Consider the following 17056-nt stretch of genomic DNA (forward strand, 5'->3'; position numbering starts at 1 on the left):
GAGGTGACCGAGACGTGTAACCAATGGCACCCCATACCATCACGCCGGGTGAAACGCCAGAGTGGCGATGACGAATACACGCTTCCAATGTGCGTTCACCGCGATGTCGCCAAACATGTATGCGACCATCATGATGCTGTAAACAGAACCTGGATTCATCCGAAAAAATGACGTTTTGCCATTCGTGCGCCCAGGTTCGTCGTTGAGTACACCATCGCAGGCGCTCCTGTCTGTCATGCAGCGTCAAGGGTAACCGCAGCCATGGTCTACTAGCTGATAGTCCACTGCTGCTGCATACGTCGTCGAATTGTTCGTGCAGATGGTTGTTGTCTTGTAAATGTCCCCATCTGCTGACTCCGGGATCGAGACGTGGCTGCACGATCCGCTACAGCCATGCGGAAATAATGCCTGTCATCTCGACTGCTAGTGATACGAGGCCGTTGGATCCAGCACGGCGTTCCGTATTACCCTCCTGAACCCACCGATCCCATATTCTGCTAACAGTCATTGGATCTCGACCAACGAGAGCAGCAGTGTCGCGATACGATAAACCGTAATCGCGATAGGCTACAATCCGACATTTATCAAAGTGGGAAACGTGATGGTAGGCATTTCTCCTCCTTACACGAGGCGTCACAACAACGTTTCACCAGGCAAAGCCGGTCAACTGCTGTTGTGTATGAGAAATCGGTTGGAAACTTTCCTCATGTCAGCACGTTGCAGGTGTCGCCACCGGCGCCAACCTTGTATGAACGCTCTGAAGAGCTAATCATTTGCATATCACAGCATTTTCTTCCTGTCGGTTAAATTTCGCGTCTACAGACGTCATCTTCTTGGTGTAGCAATTTTAATGGCCAGTAGTGTATATTTGGTTGGTTGGAGAAGATGGTTAATTGATAGTTGAAAAAAAAGTAGCAACTATCGAAACTGTCAGTCTTCTTTGTGTGTTGACAGGAGCGTGTGACAGAAATCTAGAGGAAGGTGGGAGGGGGGGGGGGTGCATAATTTTGTGGGTATGACCGTTCAGAGGATGGTGAAGTAATGTCTGCAGGATTGGTAGAATAAGCCTGCCATGTTAACAACGCGTAGGGATGGTGCGCTACAATGAGCTTGCTGGATGGCGGACTGCTGCTGCTTACGACTTCAGTGACAGCGTCGAATATCTGTACCCCTTACTTGCATTTACTACCATCTGAAAAGAACACTTGGAGTGACGGGAAGAAGAGCGGATGCAGTGGTTGGGAATCCGCAGACCTGTCAGCAGCTTGAGCGGCAGCGGCAGTTGGCCGCCACAGGAAGCGGGCAGCGGTTCATCAGTCAGCGCGGCCGTGCCCGCACAGTGGCCGGCGTAATTAGCGCGCCCAAAAACCACCATCAATCAGGCGGCCGCTGTCTTGGCGCTGTCATAAATCTACGCGCCGCCTAGCGCCGATCATCTCATCTGGCCGCGCGTTTTTACCCGAGCAGCGGCGGCGGCGGCGGCGGACGCTACTGCGTGGCACAGTCGAGCGCGTGGCGGAAGCGCGCTGCCGCCGCTGGGGCCGGGCAGTTCAGTGTTCCAGTCTACACATGCAACAGCGTCGCTCTGGTAAGCTGTTCGTCGTTCCTAGCAACCAGACAATTCACTGCCAAAATAAGTGAAGCAAACTTTTCTGTTCGCCTTGTCAATGGATTCCTGTAATCTGCAATCTACTGTCGATACGCTGGTTGAATGATGCTCACTTCTGACATTTCTGTAATGACTCGAAACTCGTTCTGAAGAAAAAACAAAAAAAAATGTGGTCGTATTCTGACAGCCTGGTTTTGACTGTTTCCGGCAACCAGTAGCCGGGCCAGATGTATTCAACCTACCTGTCTACACACGGTGTCTCTCATAAGGGTCGTCGGGCGCATTTTCTTTGGTGTTTTGGCAGATATTTGCAATTTCGTTTTAGCAACGTGTGGCTTGTGTCAGCCCAAACACATTCTGCTCATCATGCTTTTCAAGAGACGTCCAACGTCTACGAAAAGCGTAGGTTTGTTACACATTACAAACAAAATGATTTTTGAATCGGAATTCTACATGCCCATTCGCTAGAGCGCTCCCAGACTAGTCTAGTGTGTCATTCATTTTACCGATATGTATTATCAGGAACTGTAAATCACGAGCAATAACGAGTACTCCAGCAGCGACCGAGCTGCATGGCGGCAGTAGTCGAGGGGCCAGGGCGGTGCTGTGGCTGCTGGAGTACTCGTTATTGCTCGTGTTTTACAGTTCCTGGTAATACATATCGGTAAAATGAATGACACACTAGACTAATTTTGGACCGCTCTGTCGAATGGGTACGTAAAATCCCACTTTAAAATTCGTTTTGTTTGTAATACGAAACGAATCGACGCTGTTGGTGGTATGAAAGATGTGATGAGCAGCATTTCTTTGGCTCGATTCAATTTAACGTTGCAAAAACAAAATTGTATTATCTGCCGAAACACCAGAGAAAATGCGGGTGACGACTCATAGGAGAGACACCCTTTATATTTACACATATAAAATGTAAACGATTATTGTTTACAATGTATGACAGTGGTGTAGGTGACGTCAAGACGAACAGATTGATATAGGACACTTGTGGGCTATTAAGTCGGGAAGAAGCCTCAAATCGACTTAGAAAACCCACCTAAGCTACAGAACGTGTGCGCGCGCGAACTTTTGGCTAAAATCGTCCATTACACTTAAAAAATATGAAAGTATTGTCTGTGTAAATTTTACTTCAAAGTATTGATAATTCTGACAGCATAAAAGTAATTAAATTCAATGTTTATGTGACATTTTCACTGCGAAGCTACTGTGCTTGTTAGCGTCATGTTTCTATCTAATGGTAAACGTAATTAGTTTTTGCATACTGTTTACAAAAGCCTTCTTCCCTTTTATTACTCTCATGCGAAACTTTAAATTAATAATGTTAAGGAAACAGCTAACCAAGTCTGTGGCATCAGAGAGGGAGAAGATACTGACAACCTCTCGCGGCGCGAATACAGTGTTGGAATAGTTTAGGTGGCTCTTACAGGTCAATTTCATGCTGTTTTCCGGCTTGACAGACCGCAGTTGTTCATCTCGACTTCCCACTCACCACTGTGTGACGCTGAAAACATTCACTGTTTACACTTGTATAGTCAAAAAAATGTAGGGGAAGTCTTTGTCCTTCGGCATGATAAGTTGCACTACACAGAAGTACATGCAAAACATGCTAAGCAGACTTCCGGAAAAACAACTTTCGCATGAAAACAGCCGTTTTTAATGTTGGATATGGAATTTGAAACCACTCTGGAGAAAAGAGTATCTGAATTCATAATCATGAAGGAAAGCGAAGTATTGAAATCCAAGGAATCAAGGTGAAGAAATTAATTAAAGCAAACTATATTTTTCAACAATACGACGAAGGAAGACATTCTATAGATGCGAGGGTTACGATGCATTTCCTATGGGCTTAGCAGGTTAAAGCTCAAAAAATAAAATCGAAATATAGCAACATATTTTAAAAGTATATGACGCACAGCATTGGCTTTGAGCACTATGGGACTTAACTTCTGAGGTCATCAGTTCCCTAGAACTTAGAACTACTTAAACCTAACTAACCTATGGACATCACACACATCCATGCCCGAGGCAGGATTCGAACCTGTGACCGTAGCGGTCGCGCGGTTCCAGACTGTAGCGCCTAGAACCGCTCGGCCACCGCGGCCGGCACGCACAGCATTACCTATGGTATTGTTATAATGAAAAAGATGTGTGTTACTGAAGAAGTGCCATCAGCTTGGAGAAATAGAAAATGAACTCTTAAGAACGGAAATGAGCAGGAGGATTTTCGTGGACTGTCTAGGTACTCTGCGGTGCGAAGTGACAGACGTTAAGTCATGAGTAATAGGTTGATAGGTTGGGCCTGTAGTAAAGATGGTGCAGTGCTTCCGACCCGAGGCGTCATAGCGGTATCCAGTGGAGATATCATCTCGACTTGTGACCCAGTGCCTCGCACCAGCCGGTCAGCGGTTGAGTGAAATATTATTCTCAGCTCACACAAACTTACCTCTTGTTGTCTTGATGTGGCTGCTATGAAGTGACTCAGATTTCATAATGTATCCACTAATGCCTGCGTGTACTGGGGAATGAGATGAAGTGGAACAGTGATTTTCCAAGATCTATACTACGTTATTTCAGCACAGCTTCTTGAAGCATTTAAATTTGTGGTTGAGGCTTTTGGTTGCATTTTTCAGTCAGCATCGTAACTCAGATGATATTCCGTTTGAACTTTGGCAATGAATATTGATAGTTTCGTCACAGCGTTCTGCGATTCAGATGTTCTTTTCCTTGTGAATCTTTAGTGTACGTCTTATATTCCTTACAACAAAAATTATTATATTTGTAATGCATGTACCATAATAACTAAGACGTAAAAATCTGAGTACACTTACATTTTTAGGAGTATTTGCGCTCAGATGTGAGTGCGGTCAAGGTATATTTTTAGAAGTGTTAAATCATAAGATTTAGTTATCCAAGTATCAAAAAGAAAATTTATTAATTATGAGGTGTGCAATTGGGTGCGCCCAGATTCAGTTGCAAAGCAGCCTGCCGGTCATAGAGCGACTGAGAAACTATCACGTTATAAATGTAATTTGTCATTTCCGGCAAAGGAATATGGAAGGAAACAAGTTCTGCCAGGCTGCAGGAGGTGACAGACGGAGTTCGTAGTTGCCGACGCTCGTCGGTGGTAACCAATTGTCAACACACAATTCCTTCTTTACACGCCGACTGTTCCAGAAAATATAGAATTTCTGCTGAGGCGACTGTCGTACTTGGCACGTAGGCCACAATGAATTACCGCCGAACAATGTACAAAAATATTTGTAATGAAAAATCCGAGACAATAATTGAAGTGACTGAACACCTATAAGTGCTGGCGATCACCAGCATAAATAAAAGAGTTTTGTAAGACGCCAATGGTCACCAGCTGAATTATTTATCAAATCAAAGAAACATTGGGTTAAGCGAAGATAACGCTATCATTCGTTCCTGGTCACTGCTTAAGAGATCGTAAGGAACGACGGATCAGAACATTATGTCACCTAGGTGTGGTGCCGGAGCCTATCCGTATGTCGACAGGGCTTGGTCGGTGAGGGGAGGGTGGGAGAGGGGGGGGGGGGGGGAGTGAAGTCACGCTGAAAGCCGAGTTCCGAGGCAACACGAATCCCCGGCACCGTCACCGCTGCCCCCGACCGGACGATCTTTCACGGCTCCCGTAGCGGTGTCAATTTTAATTTTTAAAAAATGCTTACTGCGCGGGCGGAAGAGCTCGTCAATTTGCAAATGTCCGGCCGAAGGGCGGCCGCTAATGACGCCATCCATCTGGCCGCGGCCGCTCCCAAGGTCAGCCGGCTGCTTACGGCCGCGGCGCTCCTCGCCTGACGTCTGACTGATGGCCGCTTGTTAACTGAAAAAAGAGACCGCCGCGTATGTCACAACCTCCCCCGGCGCCCGCTCGACCACACCTTGGCCGCCGTCTCCCCGTACCCCATCACCACTGGCTGATGAAACCGATACGGCTGTCTGCGCCTCACATAAGAACTAGTTCCACACAAAACTGACCCAAAAAAATACGTCTTTCCGTTCCGTTTTTTTACTGTTGTCGTCCACATCTCATGCTCATGGTGGAATATAAAACACCAAAGCTACCATACTAAGAAGAAATCAATAGAAAAATTGTGAATGCGTAAATAATACTGGAACAAATAACGATAAAGTTACAAACTGAACCTAAAGCATTACATTACAAGACGTTATAATGATGCCGCTACAACCTGGATGAAGCCTCCTTTACATAAATATGCGAAATACGTGGGTCACTCCAAAAGAAATGCACACTATTTTTTTTCAAATCAATCTTCTATTCTACATGTTTGACTGTTTTACAGTGTGTAGATACATCCTTTAGAATCAATATTTTCATTTCTCCACATAATTTCCATCCCCCTCAACTGCCTTACGCCATCTTGGAACCAGCGCCTATATACCCGCACGGTAAAATTCTGGACCAACCTGTTGGAGCCACTGTTTGGCAGCGTGCACAAGGGAGTCATCATCTTCAAACCTTGTTTCACGAAGAGAGTCTTTCGGTTTCCCAAAGAGATGATAGTCACATGGAGCTAGGTCAGGACTGTAAGGCGGGTGTTTCAGTGTTGTCCATCCGAGTTTCGTGATCGCTCCCATGGTTTTTTGACTGACATGTGGCCGTGCATTGTCGTGCAACAGCAAAACATCCTGCTTTTGCCGATTTGGTCGAACACGACTCAGTCGAGCTTGAAATTTCTTCAGTGTCGTCACATACGCATAAGAATTTATGGTGGTTCCACTTGGCATGATGTCCACAAGCAAAAGCCCTTCGGAATCGAAAAACACCGTAGCCATAACTTTTCCAGCAGAAGGTGTGGTTTTGAACTTATTTTCCTTGGGTGAATTTGCATAATGCCACGTCATTGAATGCCTCTTCGTCTCTGGTGAAAAATGATGTAGCCATGTTTCATCACCTATCACAATTCATCTCCACCATTCTCGTACTGTTCCCAAAGTTCGCTGCATAACGTTTTTCTTGTTTCTTTGTTAGCCACTGTCTAACATCCTGGGAAACCAACTGGCACAAACCTTTTTTAACGCCAATACTTTCAGTATTCTGCAAACACTTCCTTCCCCTATCCCAGCGTAGCGTGACAAATTGTTGACTGTGATGCGTCTGTCAGCAGTTACCAATTCGTTAACTCCCTGCACATTGTCTGGAGTGTGCAGTACGAGGCCTGCCGGGGAAGCAATGTGTGACTGGAAGAGTGATTGTGATATTCGATTGAAGAGTATTTGCTACTCTAAAATAATTTTCATCAAATTTAATTTTCAAATATATGCATTTGCCAACATAATTAACAAACATTCCCCCACTTTTGTTGGATTCGGCTGTATAATGATTATCTTCGGAGCATTAAATGTTCCTATAATGTATTCAACACATAGACCGTCAAGCTGGCTAAATATAGTGCTGTTAAATCAACCGGTGCTGCAACTGGAGGCCAACCGATGTTAACTTTCAGTTTTCAATTTTACCAATCGGACGATGGAAGAAAGTTTGCACTTTAGCCTCTGAGTGACAAGTAGATCAATGAAATGCCCTAGGTTTTTAGGGATGGAAAAAACTTGGATCATGTTCCATGTACCATTCGAGGATTCGACTGAAATGATTTTCTCTTGCGGCCGGTATAACCCCAATCCATCCGCTATAGTTAGAGACAGTGGATTTTAAAGAGAAGAACGGAATAGAAAGAAAATTTATGTGTACACAGATCGGGTCCTCTTCGCAGATATGTCGTAAAAACGTCGGAATAATAACAAAGGAAGTGTTTCATATTATATAATTTATCAATCTCTTAATACAATGATCACACAGAAGTTTTGACTGTCGCTGTCCGCTGCATGCCTAATGGGCCGACACCGTAATCCCTTTGCGTGGTTTTCTCGTGTCCTTTTCGACACTGCTGTATCTCTCGCATTCACTCGGGATGGACTTATTAGGCTTTTTGTATTCGTTTCGACGCGAGCTCTCTTCTCACTTGCGTTTTCTATAATTCTGAGCGTATTTACGAGTCATATCGGACGACGTCTTTCATTAGTTTGTAATTTTCAATTTAATATAGAATTTCATCTACATTCCAGCGATGATTATTATTGTCTTAGTGTTTCTCCGCAACCTCTTCACCGTGATACGACCTATCAAACGCGTTTCCACGCTACACCAGTTTATAGCTTTACACAAAGCTAATTCGTAACAATCTCGCGCATGCTTCTGCACAGGGCCAGCCATTGTGACCGAGCGGTTCTAGGCGCTTGAGTCCGGAACCTTTCTGCTGCTACGGTCAAGGTTGGAATCCTGCCTCGGGCATGGATGGGTGTGGAGCGCTTAGGCTAGTTAGGTTTAAGTAGTTCTAAGTCTAGGGGACTGATGACCTCAGATGTTAAGTCCCATAGTGGTTAGAGGCATTTGAACCATTTCTGCACTGGTACGATGCCTTCATAGACAAACCAAATACTGTGCGATAAACAGGTATCTGTCAGTTGTTGCCTGAACCATTGTTTACACGTTTTAATCTCTTAGTTATTAGCGATTTAAATCTGATGATATTTTGTCACACTAGAAAATTCAACGAACGAACGTAAGTTTTCATGCAAAAACTAAGAAAGTGAAAATGAGAACGACAGCGTTTCTGACAGAGAAACGCCGGTTACAAAGCGTCGAATTAAATTCCTCGCGTATAGTAATGGAAAGTGATACTCTCTTTGCTAACAGCGTTCACAATTTCTTTAACAGTTCGCACGGAGATGAGGTGTGGTGGGAATGAATGTCACGGAGCATAGTGGAGCGGAAGTACGGCGCGTGCGAGCCGGTCGCCGATTTTAATCAGAAGCGGCGGCGGCAGACAGTAGCAGCCAGTCGGCGGGTGGGTCGGCCGAGGAGGCGGCGGCGGCGGCGGCGGCGGCGACTAATTTCACAGGCCGGCTAATTGCAGCGCCCCTGAGACGCTATTAAAGCAACATGCTCCGCAGCCGGGAGACAATTTATTTTTACGGAACTGCTCTTAATTTCTTCCCCCTTTTTCTTAACTCCACTTCCTCTTCTTCCACTCGCTGCTGCAGAAGCAGCCATCGCCTTCCGCCGCCACCCCGGTAGTTCGCTATCTCCCCACCTCATTTTGAGGAGGCTGGCAAAAAAAGAGAAAAAAAGGCGAGGCGAGGAGAAAGGAAGTTGCGGGCGGCGGGCGCAGTTTGAAGGAAGCGAGACGCGGCGGCCCGGGCCGGCCTTATCGCGGAGGGTTTTGTTTATACGACGCCGATACCGCTATCAGGCGGCGCCCTCGTTAACATAACGGCGCAGGCAGCGGCGAGCGCCCCGCCTTCGCCGCCGTCTCCAGGGGTTCATCAACACCGGCGCTCTGCGAGGCTTCTTTATTGAGAGCTGCGGGGGAGATCTCGGATCACGTGTCACGCGGCAACTCGATTAGCCGCCGCGCCCGTAACGAGCGGCGCGCTCCTAGCCGGGCCCGCAGCACCGTGGAGGAGGTGCCGCCCCGCAGCCACGGCGGCTTTACGGGCGGCTGCTCGACCCACTCCAACCGTCTGCATACACTGAGATGACAAAAGTTATGGGACACCGATATGCACATACACAGATAGCGGCAGTATCGCTTGCACGAGGTATAAAGTGTAGTGCAGTGGCGGAGCAGTCATTTGTACTCAGGCGATTCGTGTGAAAAGTTTTCCGATATATGGCCGCTCGATGGAAATTAAGAGACTTTGAACGCTGGATGAAAGTTGGAGCTAGACGCATGGAAATCACTAGATTCAAAATTCCGAAATCCACAGTGTCAAGACTGTGCCAAGACTGCCAAATTTCAGGCATTACCTCTCATCGGGGTGACGCAGTAGCCGGCGGCCTTCACTTAAGGATCGAGAGCAGCGGCGTTCTGTAGAGATTGTCAGTGCCGACAGACAGGCAACACTCCCGTGAAATAACCGCAGAAATAAACCGGGCGCGTATGACGAGCTTATCCGTTTGGGCAGGGCGGCCGAATGTGGCGTTAATGGGCTATGGCAGAAGACGACTGACAGGAGTGCCTTTGCTAGCAGCACCACACCGCCTGCAGCGCCTCTCCTGGGATCGTGATCGTATCTATTGGACCCTAGACGACTTGAAAACCTGGCCTCGTCAAATGAGGCCCGATTTCAGTTCGTAAGAGGTTTAAATGGGTCTGAGCACTATGGGACTTAACATCTGAGGTCATCAGTCCCCTAGAACTTAGAACTACTTAAACCTAACTAACCTAAGGACATCACACACATCCATGCCCGAGGCAGGATTCCAACCTGCGACCGTAGCAGTCGCGCGGTTCCGGACTGAAGCGCCTAGAACGGCTCGGCCACCGCGGCCGGCTTCGTAAGAGGCTATGGTAAGGTTTGAATGTGGCGCCTTTGATTCATAATCAAAACGTCTTCGGTCCCGGGTTCGATCCCCGCCGCTGCCTAAATTTTGATAAATAATCAGCATTGGCGGCCGAAGACTTCCGGCATAAAAAGTCAGCCTCATTCTGCCAACGGCCTTGTCAAAGAGGGCGGAGGAGCGGATAGAGGTTCAGGGCATTCTCTTGTCCTAGGGGTGGGAAATTGCCCCTAAAGGCGGAAGAATCAGCAATGATCAACGACATGAGGATGCAGAAGGCAATGGAAACCACTGCATTAAAGACACGTAACGTGTATCCACAGGACATGTGGCCTGTAATTGAAGAAGTGTCATGATGATCTCTCCATTGGCAAAAGATTCCGGAATAGTCCCCCATTTGGATCTCCGGGAGGGGACTGCCCAGGGGGAGGTAACCATGAGAAAAAGATTGAATAATCAACGAAAGGATAACGTTCTGCGAGTCGGAGCGTGGAATGTCAGAAGCTTGAACGTGGTAGGGAAACTAGAAAATCTGAAAAGGGAAATGCAAAGGCTCAATCTAGATATAGTAGGGGTCAGTGAAGTGAAGTAGAAGGAAGACAAGGATTTCTGGTCAGATGAGTATCGGGTAATATCAACAGCAGCAGAAACTGGTATAACAGGTGTAGGATTCGTTATGAATAGGAAGATAGGGCAGAGGGTGTGTTACTGTGAACAGTTCAGTGACCGGGTTGTTCTAATCAGAATCGACAGCAGACCAATACCGACAACGATAGTTCAAGTATACATGCCGACGTCGCAAGCTGAAGATGAACAGACAGAGAAAGTGTATGAGGATATTGAAAGGGTAATGCAGTATGTAAAGGGGGATGAAAATCTGATAGTCATGGGCGACTGGAATACAGTTGTAGGGAAAGGAGTAGAAGAAAAGGTTACAGGAGAATATGGCCTTGGGACAAGGAATGAAAGAGGAGAAAGACTAATTGAGTTCTGTAACAAGTTTCAGCTAGTAATAGCGAATACACTGTTCAAGAATCACAAGAGGAGGAGGTATACTTGGAAAAGGCCTGGAGATACGGGAAGATTTCAATTAGATTACATCATGGTCAGACAGAGATTCCGAAATCAGATACTGGACTGTAAGGCGTACCCAGGAGCAGATATAGACTCAGATCACAATATAGTAGTGATGAAGAGTAGGCTGAAGTTCAAGACATTAGTCAGGAAGAATCAATACGCAAAGAAGTGGGATACGGAAGTACTAAGGAATGACGAGATACGTTTCAAGTTCTCTAACGCTATAGATACAGCAATAAGGAATAGCGCAGTAGGCAGTACAGTTAAAGAGGAATGGACATCTCTAAAAAGGGCCATCACAGAAGTTGGGAATGAAAACATAGGTACACAGAAGGTAGCTGCGAAGAAACCATGGGTAACAGAAGAAATACTTCAGTTGATTGATGAAAGGAGGAAGTACAAACACATTCCGGGAAAATTAGGAATACAGAAATACAAGTCGCTGAGGAATGAAATAAATAGGAAGTGCAGGGAAGCTAAGACGAAATGGCTGCAGGAAAAATGTGAAGACATCGAAAAAGATATGATTGTCGGAAGGACAGACTCAGCATACAGGAAAGTCAAAACAACCTTTGGTGACATTAAAAGCAACGGTGGTAACATTAAGAGTGCAACGGGAATTCCACTGTTAAATGCAGAGGAGAGAGCAGATAGGTGGAAAGAATACATTGAAAGCCTCTATGAGGGTGAAGATTTGTCTGATGTGATAGAAGAAGAAACAGGAGTCGATTTAGAAGAGATAGGGGATCCAGTATTAGAATCGGAATTTAAAAGAGCTTTGGAGGACTTACGGTCAAATAAGGCAGAAGGAATAGATAACATTCCATCAGAATTTCTAAAATCACTGGGGGTAGTAAGTGGCAACAAAACGACTGTTCACGTTGGTGTGTAGAATATATGAGTCTGGCGACATACCATCTGACTTTCGGAAAAGCATCATCCACACAATTCCGAAGACGGCAAGAGCTGACAAGTGCGAGAATTATCGCACAATCAGCTTAACAGCTCATGCATCGAAGCTCCTTACAAGAATAATATACAGAAGAATGGAAAAGAAAATTGAGAATGCGCTAGGTGACGATCAGTTTGGCTTTACGAAAAGTAAAGGGACGAGAGAGGCAATTCTGACGTTACGGCTAATAATGGAAGCAAGGCTAAAGAAAAATCAAGACACTTTCATAGGATTTGTCGACCTGGAAAAAGCGTTCGACAATATAAAATGGTGCAAGCTGTTCGAGATTCTGAAAAAAGTAGGGGTAAGCTATAGGGAGAGACGGGTCATATACAATATGTACAACAACCAAGAGGGAATAATAAGAGTGGACGATCAAGAACGAAGTGCTCGTATTAAGAAGGGTGTAAGACAAGGCTGTAGCCTTTCGTCCCTACTCTTCAATGTGTACATCGAGGAAGCAATGATGGAAATAAAAGAAAGGTTCAGGAGTGGAATTAAAATACAAGGTGAAAGGATATCAATGATACGATTCGCTGATGACATTGCTATCCTGAGTGAAAGTGAAGAAGAATTAAATGATCTGCTGAACGGAATGAACAGTCTAATGAGTACACAGTATGGTTTGAGAGTAAATCGGAGGAAGACGAAGGTAATGAGAAGTAGTAGAAATGAGAACAGCGAGAAACTTAACATCAGGATTGATGGTCACGAAGTCAATGAAGTTAAGGAATTCTGCTACCTAGGCAGTAAAATAACCAATGACGGACGGAGCAAGGAGGACATCAAAAGCAGACTCGCTATGGCAAAAAAGGTATTTCTGGCCAAGAGAAGTCTACTAATATCAAATACCGGCCTTAATTTGAGGAAGAAATTTCTGAGGATGTACGTCTGGAGTACAGCATTGTATGGTAGTGAAACATGGACTGTGGGAAAACCGGAACAGAAGAGAATCGAAGCATTTGAGATGTGGTGCTATAGACGAATGTTGAAAATTAGGTGGACTGATAAGGTAAGGAATGAGGAGGTTCTATGCAGAATCGGAGAGGAATGGAATATGTGGAAAACACTGATAAGGAGAAGGGGCAGGATGATAGGACATCTGCTAAGACATGAGGGAATGACTTCCATGGTTCTAGAGGGGGCTGTAGAGGGCAAAAACTGTAGAGGAAGACAGAGATTGGAATATGTCAAGCAAATAATTGAGGACGTAGGTTGCAAGTGTTACTCTGGGATGAAGAGGTTAGCACAGGAAAGGAATTCGTGGCGGGCCGCATCAAACCAGTCAGTAGACTGATGACCAAAAAAAAAAAAAAAAGACCCATGATGCCACGGACCCAAGTTGTCAACAAGGCAGTGTGCAAGATGGTGGTGGTTCCATAATGGTGTGGACTGTGTTTACTTGCAATGGGCAATGTCTTCTGGATGTTCGGCTACTTCGTTTGCAGCCATTCATGGAGGTCATGTACCCAAACAACGATGGATTTTTTATCAATGACAGTGCGCTATGTCACGGGGCCATTGGTTTGAAGAACGTTTTGGACATTTCCAGCGTGTAGTTGGGTCACCCAGACCGCCCGATAACAATCCCGTCGAGTGTTTCGTGCACGAAATCCTGCACCGGCAACTTTTTTGGAGTTATGGACGGCTATAGAGCCAGCATGATTCAATATTTCGGCAGGGAACTTCCAACGACTTGTTGAGTGTATGCCATGTCGAGTTGCTGCGCTACGCCGCTCAATTGGAGGTTCGGCACGATATCAGGAGGTATCTCATGACTTTCGACATTTCAGTCTATGTATTGCATAACTTTCACTACTATATTCTGAACATCCCACTGTCGACATAAAGTCGATCATTCACAACTATGGTGAACAGGGGCGCGACAAAATGACTTGAACTCCTTGGTGCAAAAGACTCAATTCCAGACTGATTCACCTACAATGGGTTGATCTCCTCATTTGCTTCTCCGAGTATCTATGATCACAGGACACGTTCAGGGGCACCAATCTGTAATCATTGTGATAATTTAGTGTCACTTTGGTCCTTACAAACGCAACGAGGGAAAATGACGGGTACATGTTTAGTTTGCCCACCCGTGACAACAGTAATAAATCCATTAGAAGGATTTATGGCAATTGTGTCTAATGCTATTAAAGCATACATAGTTCAAGGAGAAACTTTCTCGTCTAAACGTGATACCCTAAGAAAGTAACTTAACGACGGGGTGATACGGGCATTAAAGAGGATTTTTACTTGTAATAAGGAGACTACTGCTGCTGCTGCCGCTACTACTACTACTACTACTACTGCCAAAATGTAAAGTAAAGGCAAAGTATGTAGCGCAGGCCTCTGGCCAAGCTGTTCGCCAGACTGCAGGTAGAGCTCAGCATTTCTTTGCAGTGGCACTAGCTGGGGGAGGGTGGCGAGCCCTTCGTCTCATTCGCTTTTTACCCATGGGGAAGATAACCATACATCTCATAGCAGATTGCAGGTTGAGTAGTCCTGGGGCCGTCGTGGAGGAACTGGAGCGAGGGAAAGGTCCCGCCACTATCCGGACTGAACCAGGGACCTTCAGCGCTGGAGTGCAATGCTCTACCCGTCAGTCCACCGCAGCAACATACAACAACAACAACTACTACTACTACTACTACTAAAGTAAATGCAGAGTTTTGTGTACTGCTCGATAGAGCTGTCCGGTATAAATATCGAGTAAATTGGACGAATGCTAAGCCATAAAGATGCAACGAACACAACACTTGGCCACTGACCAAGGAAACTCGTGATCTGACTATTCTGGCAGACATGTTTTCACAAGTGTTACCTACAGAAGAACGGGCTTCTATGATGAGGACACAGGGAAAAACGCAATCTATACCATCATCCAATGCAAAGGAAAGGAAAGTAGAAAATGGGGAAGAAGGAACACGATCATATCCAGTTAATCGCTCAGGTATTATTTCTAGCGTATGAAAGCAAATTTCTTTCGTAGTGCTGCAGATCTGCAGGACTTACTTGATGAAGAAGAGGATGCGAATGTACTCGAACCCAGTAATGGGTGTAGTAAAAATATTTTATAACAATATAACTTATACATGCCTTGTTGGGGAGATCTCTGTTTATACATATATTTATTGTGAAAGCCAAGATCGCTTGATTTTGAGACCTTTATTCCAATTACTTAGTTTCGACAGAATTGTGCTGTCATCTTCAGATTGGCATTTCGTCGTCGACTTTTTGAGAAAAAAGTGTATATACATTAAAAACCACTTTGTTTCAAAATGTCGACGATGCACGTATGTGGACACGTACGCAAAGTGTAATGCCAATCTGAAGATGACAGCACGACTCTGTAGATGCTAATACGTGGAATAAAGATCTTGAGCTTGGCTTTCACAAAAAATATATTTTATAACTATAAATGCCATAAATCGTAGAATATCCCATTGAGCGTTAGGAGTAACTTGCCTTCTATAGTTGGCAAAGGTGGAGGAACATCATACTTTATGAACGTTCATTTTGTCTTATCCAACCCCTGCAGGTTCCACGGCGTACAGGGAGTACCAAAAGTCGAATTCATTTCTCCGCGTCTCGCGCAGCGTCCAGCATATCACTACTAGGCTCAGTGCTGAAACACTTTACTGGAGGCATACGGCTATTATTGCATGTATTAAAATTGCTGCTAATGAGACTTTCATATCTCATTACAAATGTATATTTGCTGCTTCAGTATCACAAAAGCTCATTTTTCATCAAGAGCCGGTGGCTGTTATTCCCATATGGTGTTGGTCATAAGCTTTACATTTATTGAACTACAAGGATGGTATACAGCACAACAGAAAGAAATATGATGTGTCGTTTCTTCACACAGATACCATTAATGACTAAGGTTACTTGTAACCTTGCATTTTGTCGTTATTCACCAGTTTTTGACGTACAACTATGTAATGCTTAAGCCTCAGTACAAATGATAAGGAAAGTTTGTTTTCCTAGTAAACATCCGAAGGGTCGTCTGAGTAAAACGATTTTCTAGCAGTCTTCAGGTATTGTGCTGTATTCCTTTTAAGTCGATTGACAGCCAGTACTGGTCTGCGAAAAACAGAATTAAAGAGGCAACTGGCCAGCTGTTTATCTTTATAATCCTCATCTGTCAGTCACACAAACATACGTCTGATGCTAGTACCGTATACTTAATCACTGATTTTATCTGCATGTAAGGCGGCAATAGTTGTAACGCTGAATACATTCGGTACCTCATTTCTGTGGAGAAAAATGAAACAGATTTTTATTTCTTAGTTCTATAGTGTAGTTCCTAAACCAACTCTTTATAGGAGCAAAAGGTGTGGCGCTTACCTGGAACCTCCGCATATCCCGTGGATTCCCGGCGTTCTTCAGGCAGTTCTGATTGCACTTGAGGAAAAACTTCAGGAAGAACCTGAAACATGAAAAACTAAAATTAATACCTGTAACACAGATGTACGGTAACAGGCTGTCATTCAGTTGTTCTTACTGCTAAAATACAAATAGTTTCAGCGCAGTTGCTACAGGCTACGGACGTCTTATTCGTTGCGTAGCACTGGCATAACATTTTTTTTTCTTTTTTTCAAGTAAATTAGAGTACTCTTACTTCCAGGATGCATCATGTAGTCAGTGTGTAGACTTACTTGTTCGTAACGTTATAGAGTTTTATAGGAACGTTCTAGGCATGTTATGGCGTACGGAAGTATAACCTAAGAACATGGGAACTTGCACTAAAGTTAAAAAGAGAAAGCTTGTTTACATCTACATCCGCGTTACGCGAAACTTCATATATTTCAAAAATGTAAGCGGTCGCAGTATAAACAGCTGGTTGACAGAATAATCAGCATTACAATTACGGCACACAGTAATCATTTCTTTTTTTTAAAATTTTATATCTCATACCCAAGCAACAAAATCAGCATTTCAGATTCTTGCCAACGTAAAATGACAAATGAATTTACAAGAATCTTTCATTAAATATATTCAGTTTTTCAGTTAC

General features: G+C 44.7%; 1 protein-coding gene across 1 annotated transcript in view; it reads right to left on the minus strand.

Moving 5' to 3' along the window:
• Positions 1 to 17056, minus strand: part of LOC124595787 (transcription factor collier) — a 480633-nt gene that overhangs the window by 101421 nt on the left and 362156 nt on the right. The window contains exon 7 of the mRNA XM_047134679.1: positions 16390 to 16471. Within this exon, the coding sequence (XP_046990635.1) occupies positions 16390 to 16471 (82 nt within the window). The remainder of the gene's footprint in view (positions 1 to 16389; positions 16472 to 17056) is intronic.

Source organism: Schistocerca americana, chromosome 1, assembly GCF_021461395.2.
Source record: "Schistocerca americana isolate TAMUIC-IGC-003095 chromosome 1, iqSchAmer2.1, whole genome shotgun sequence".
Lineage (NCBI taxonomy): Eukaryota > Metazoa > Arthropoda > Insecta > Orthoptera > Acrididae > Schistocerca > Schistocerca americana.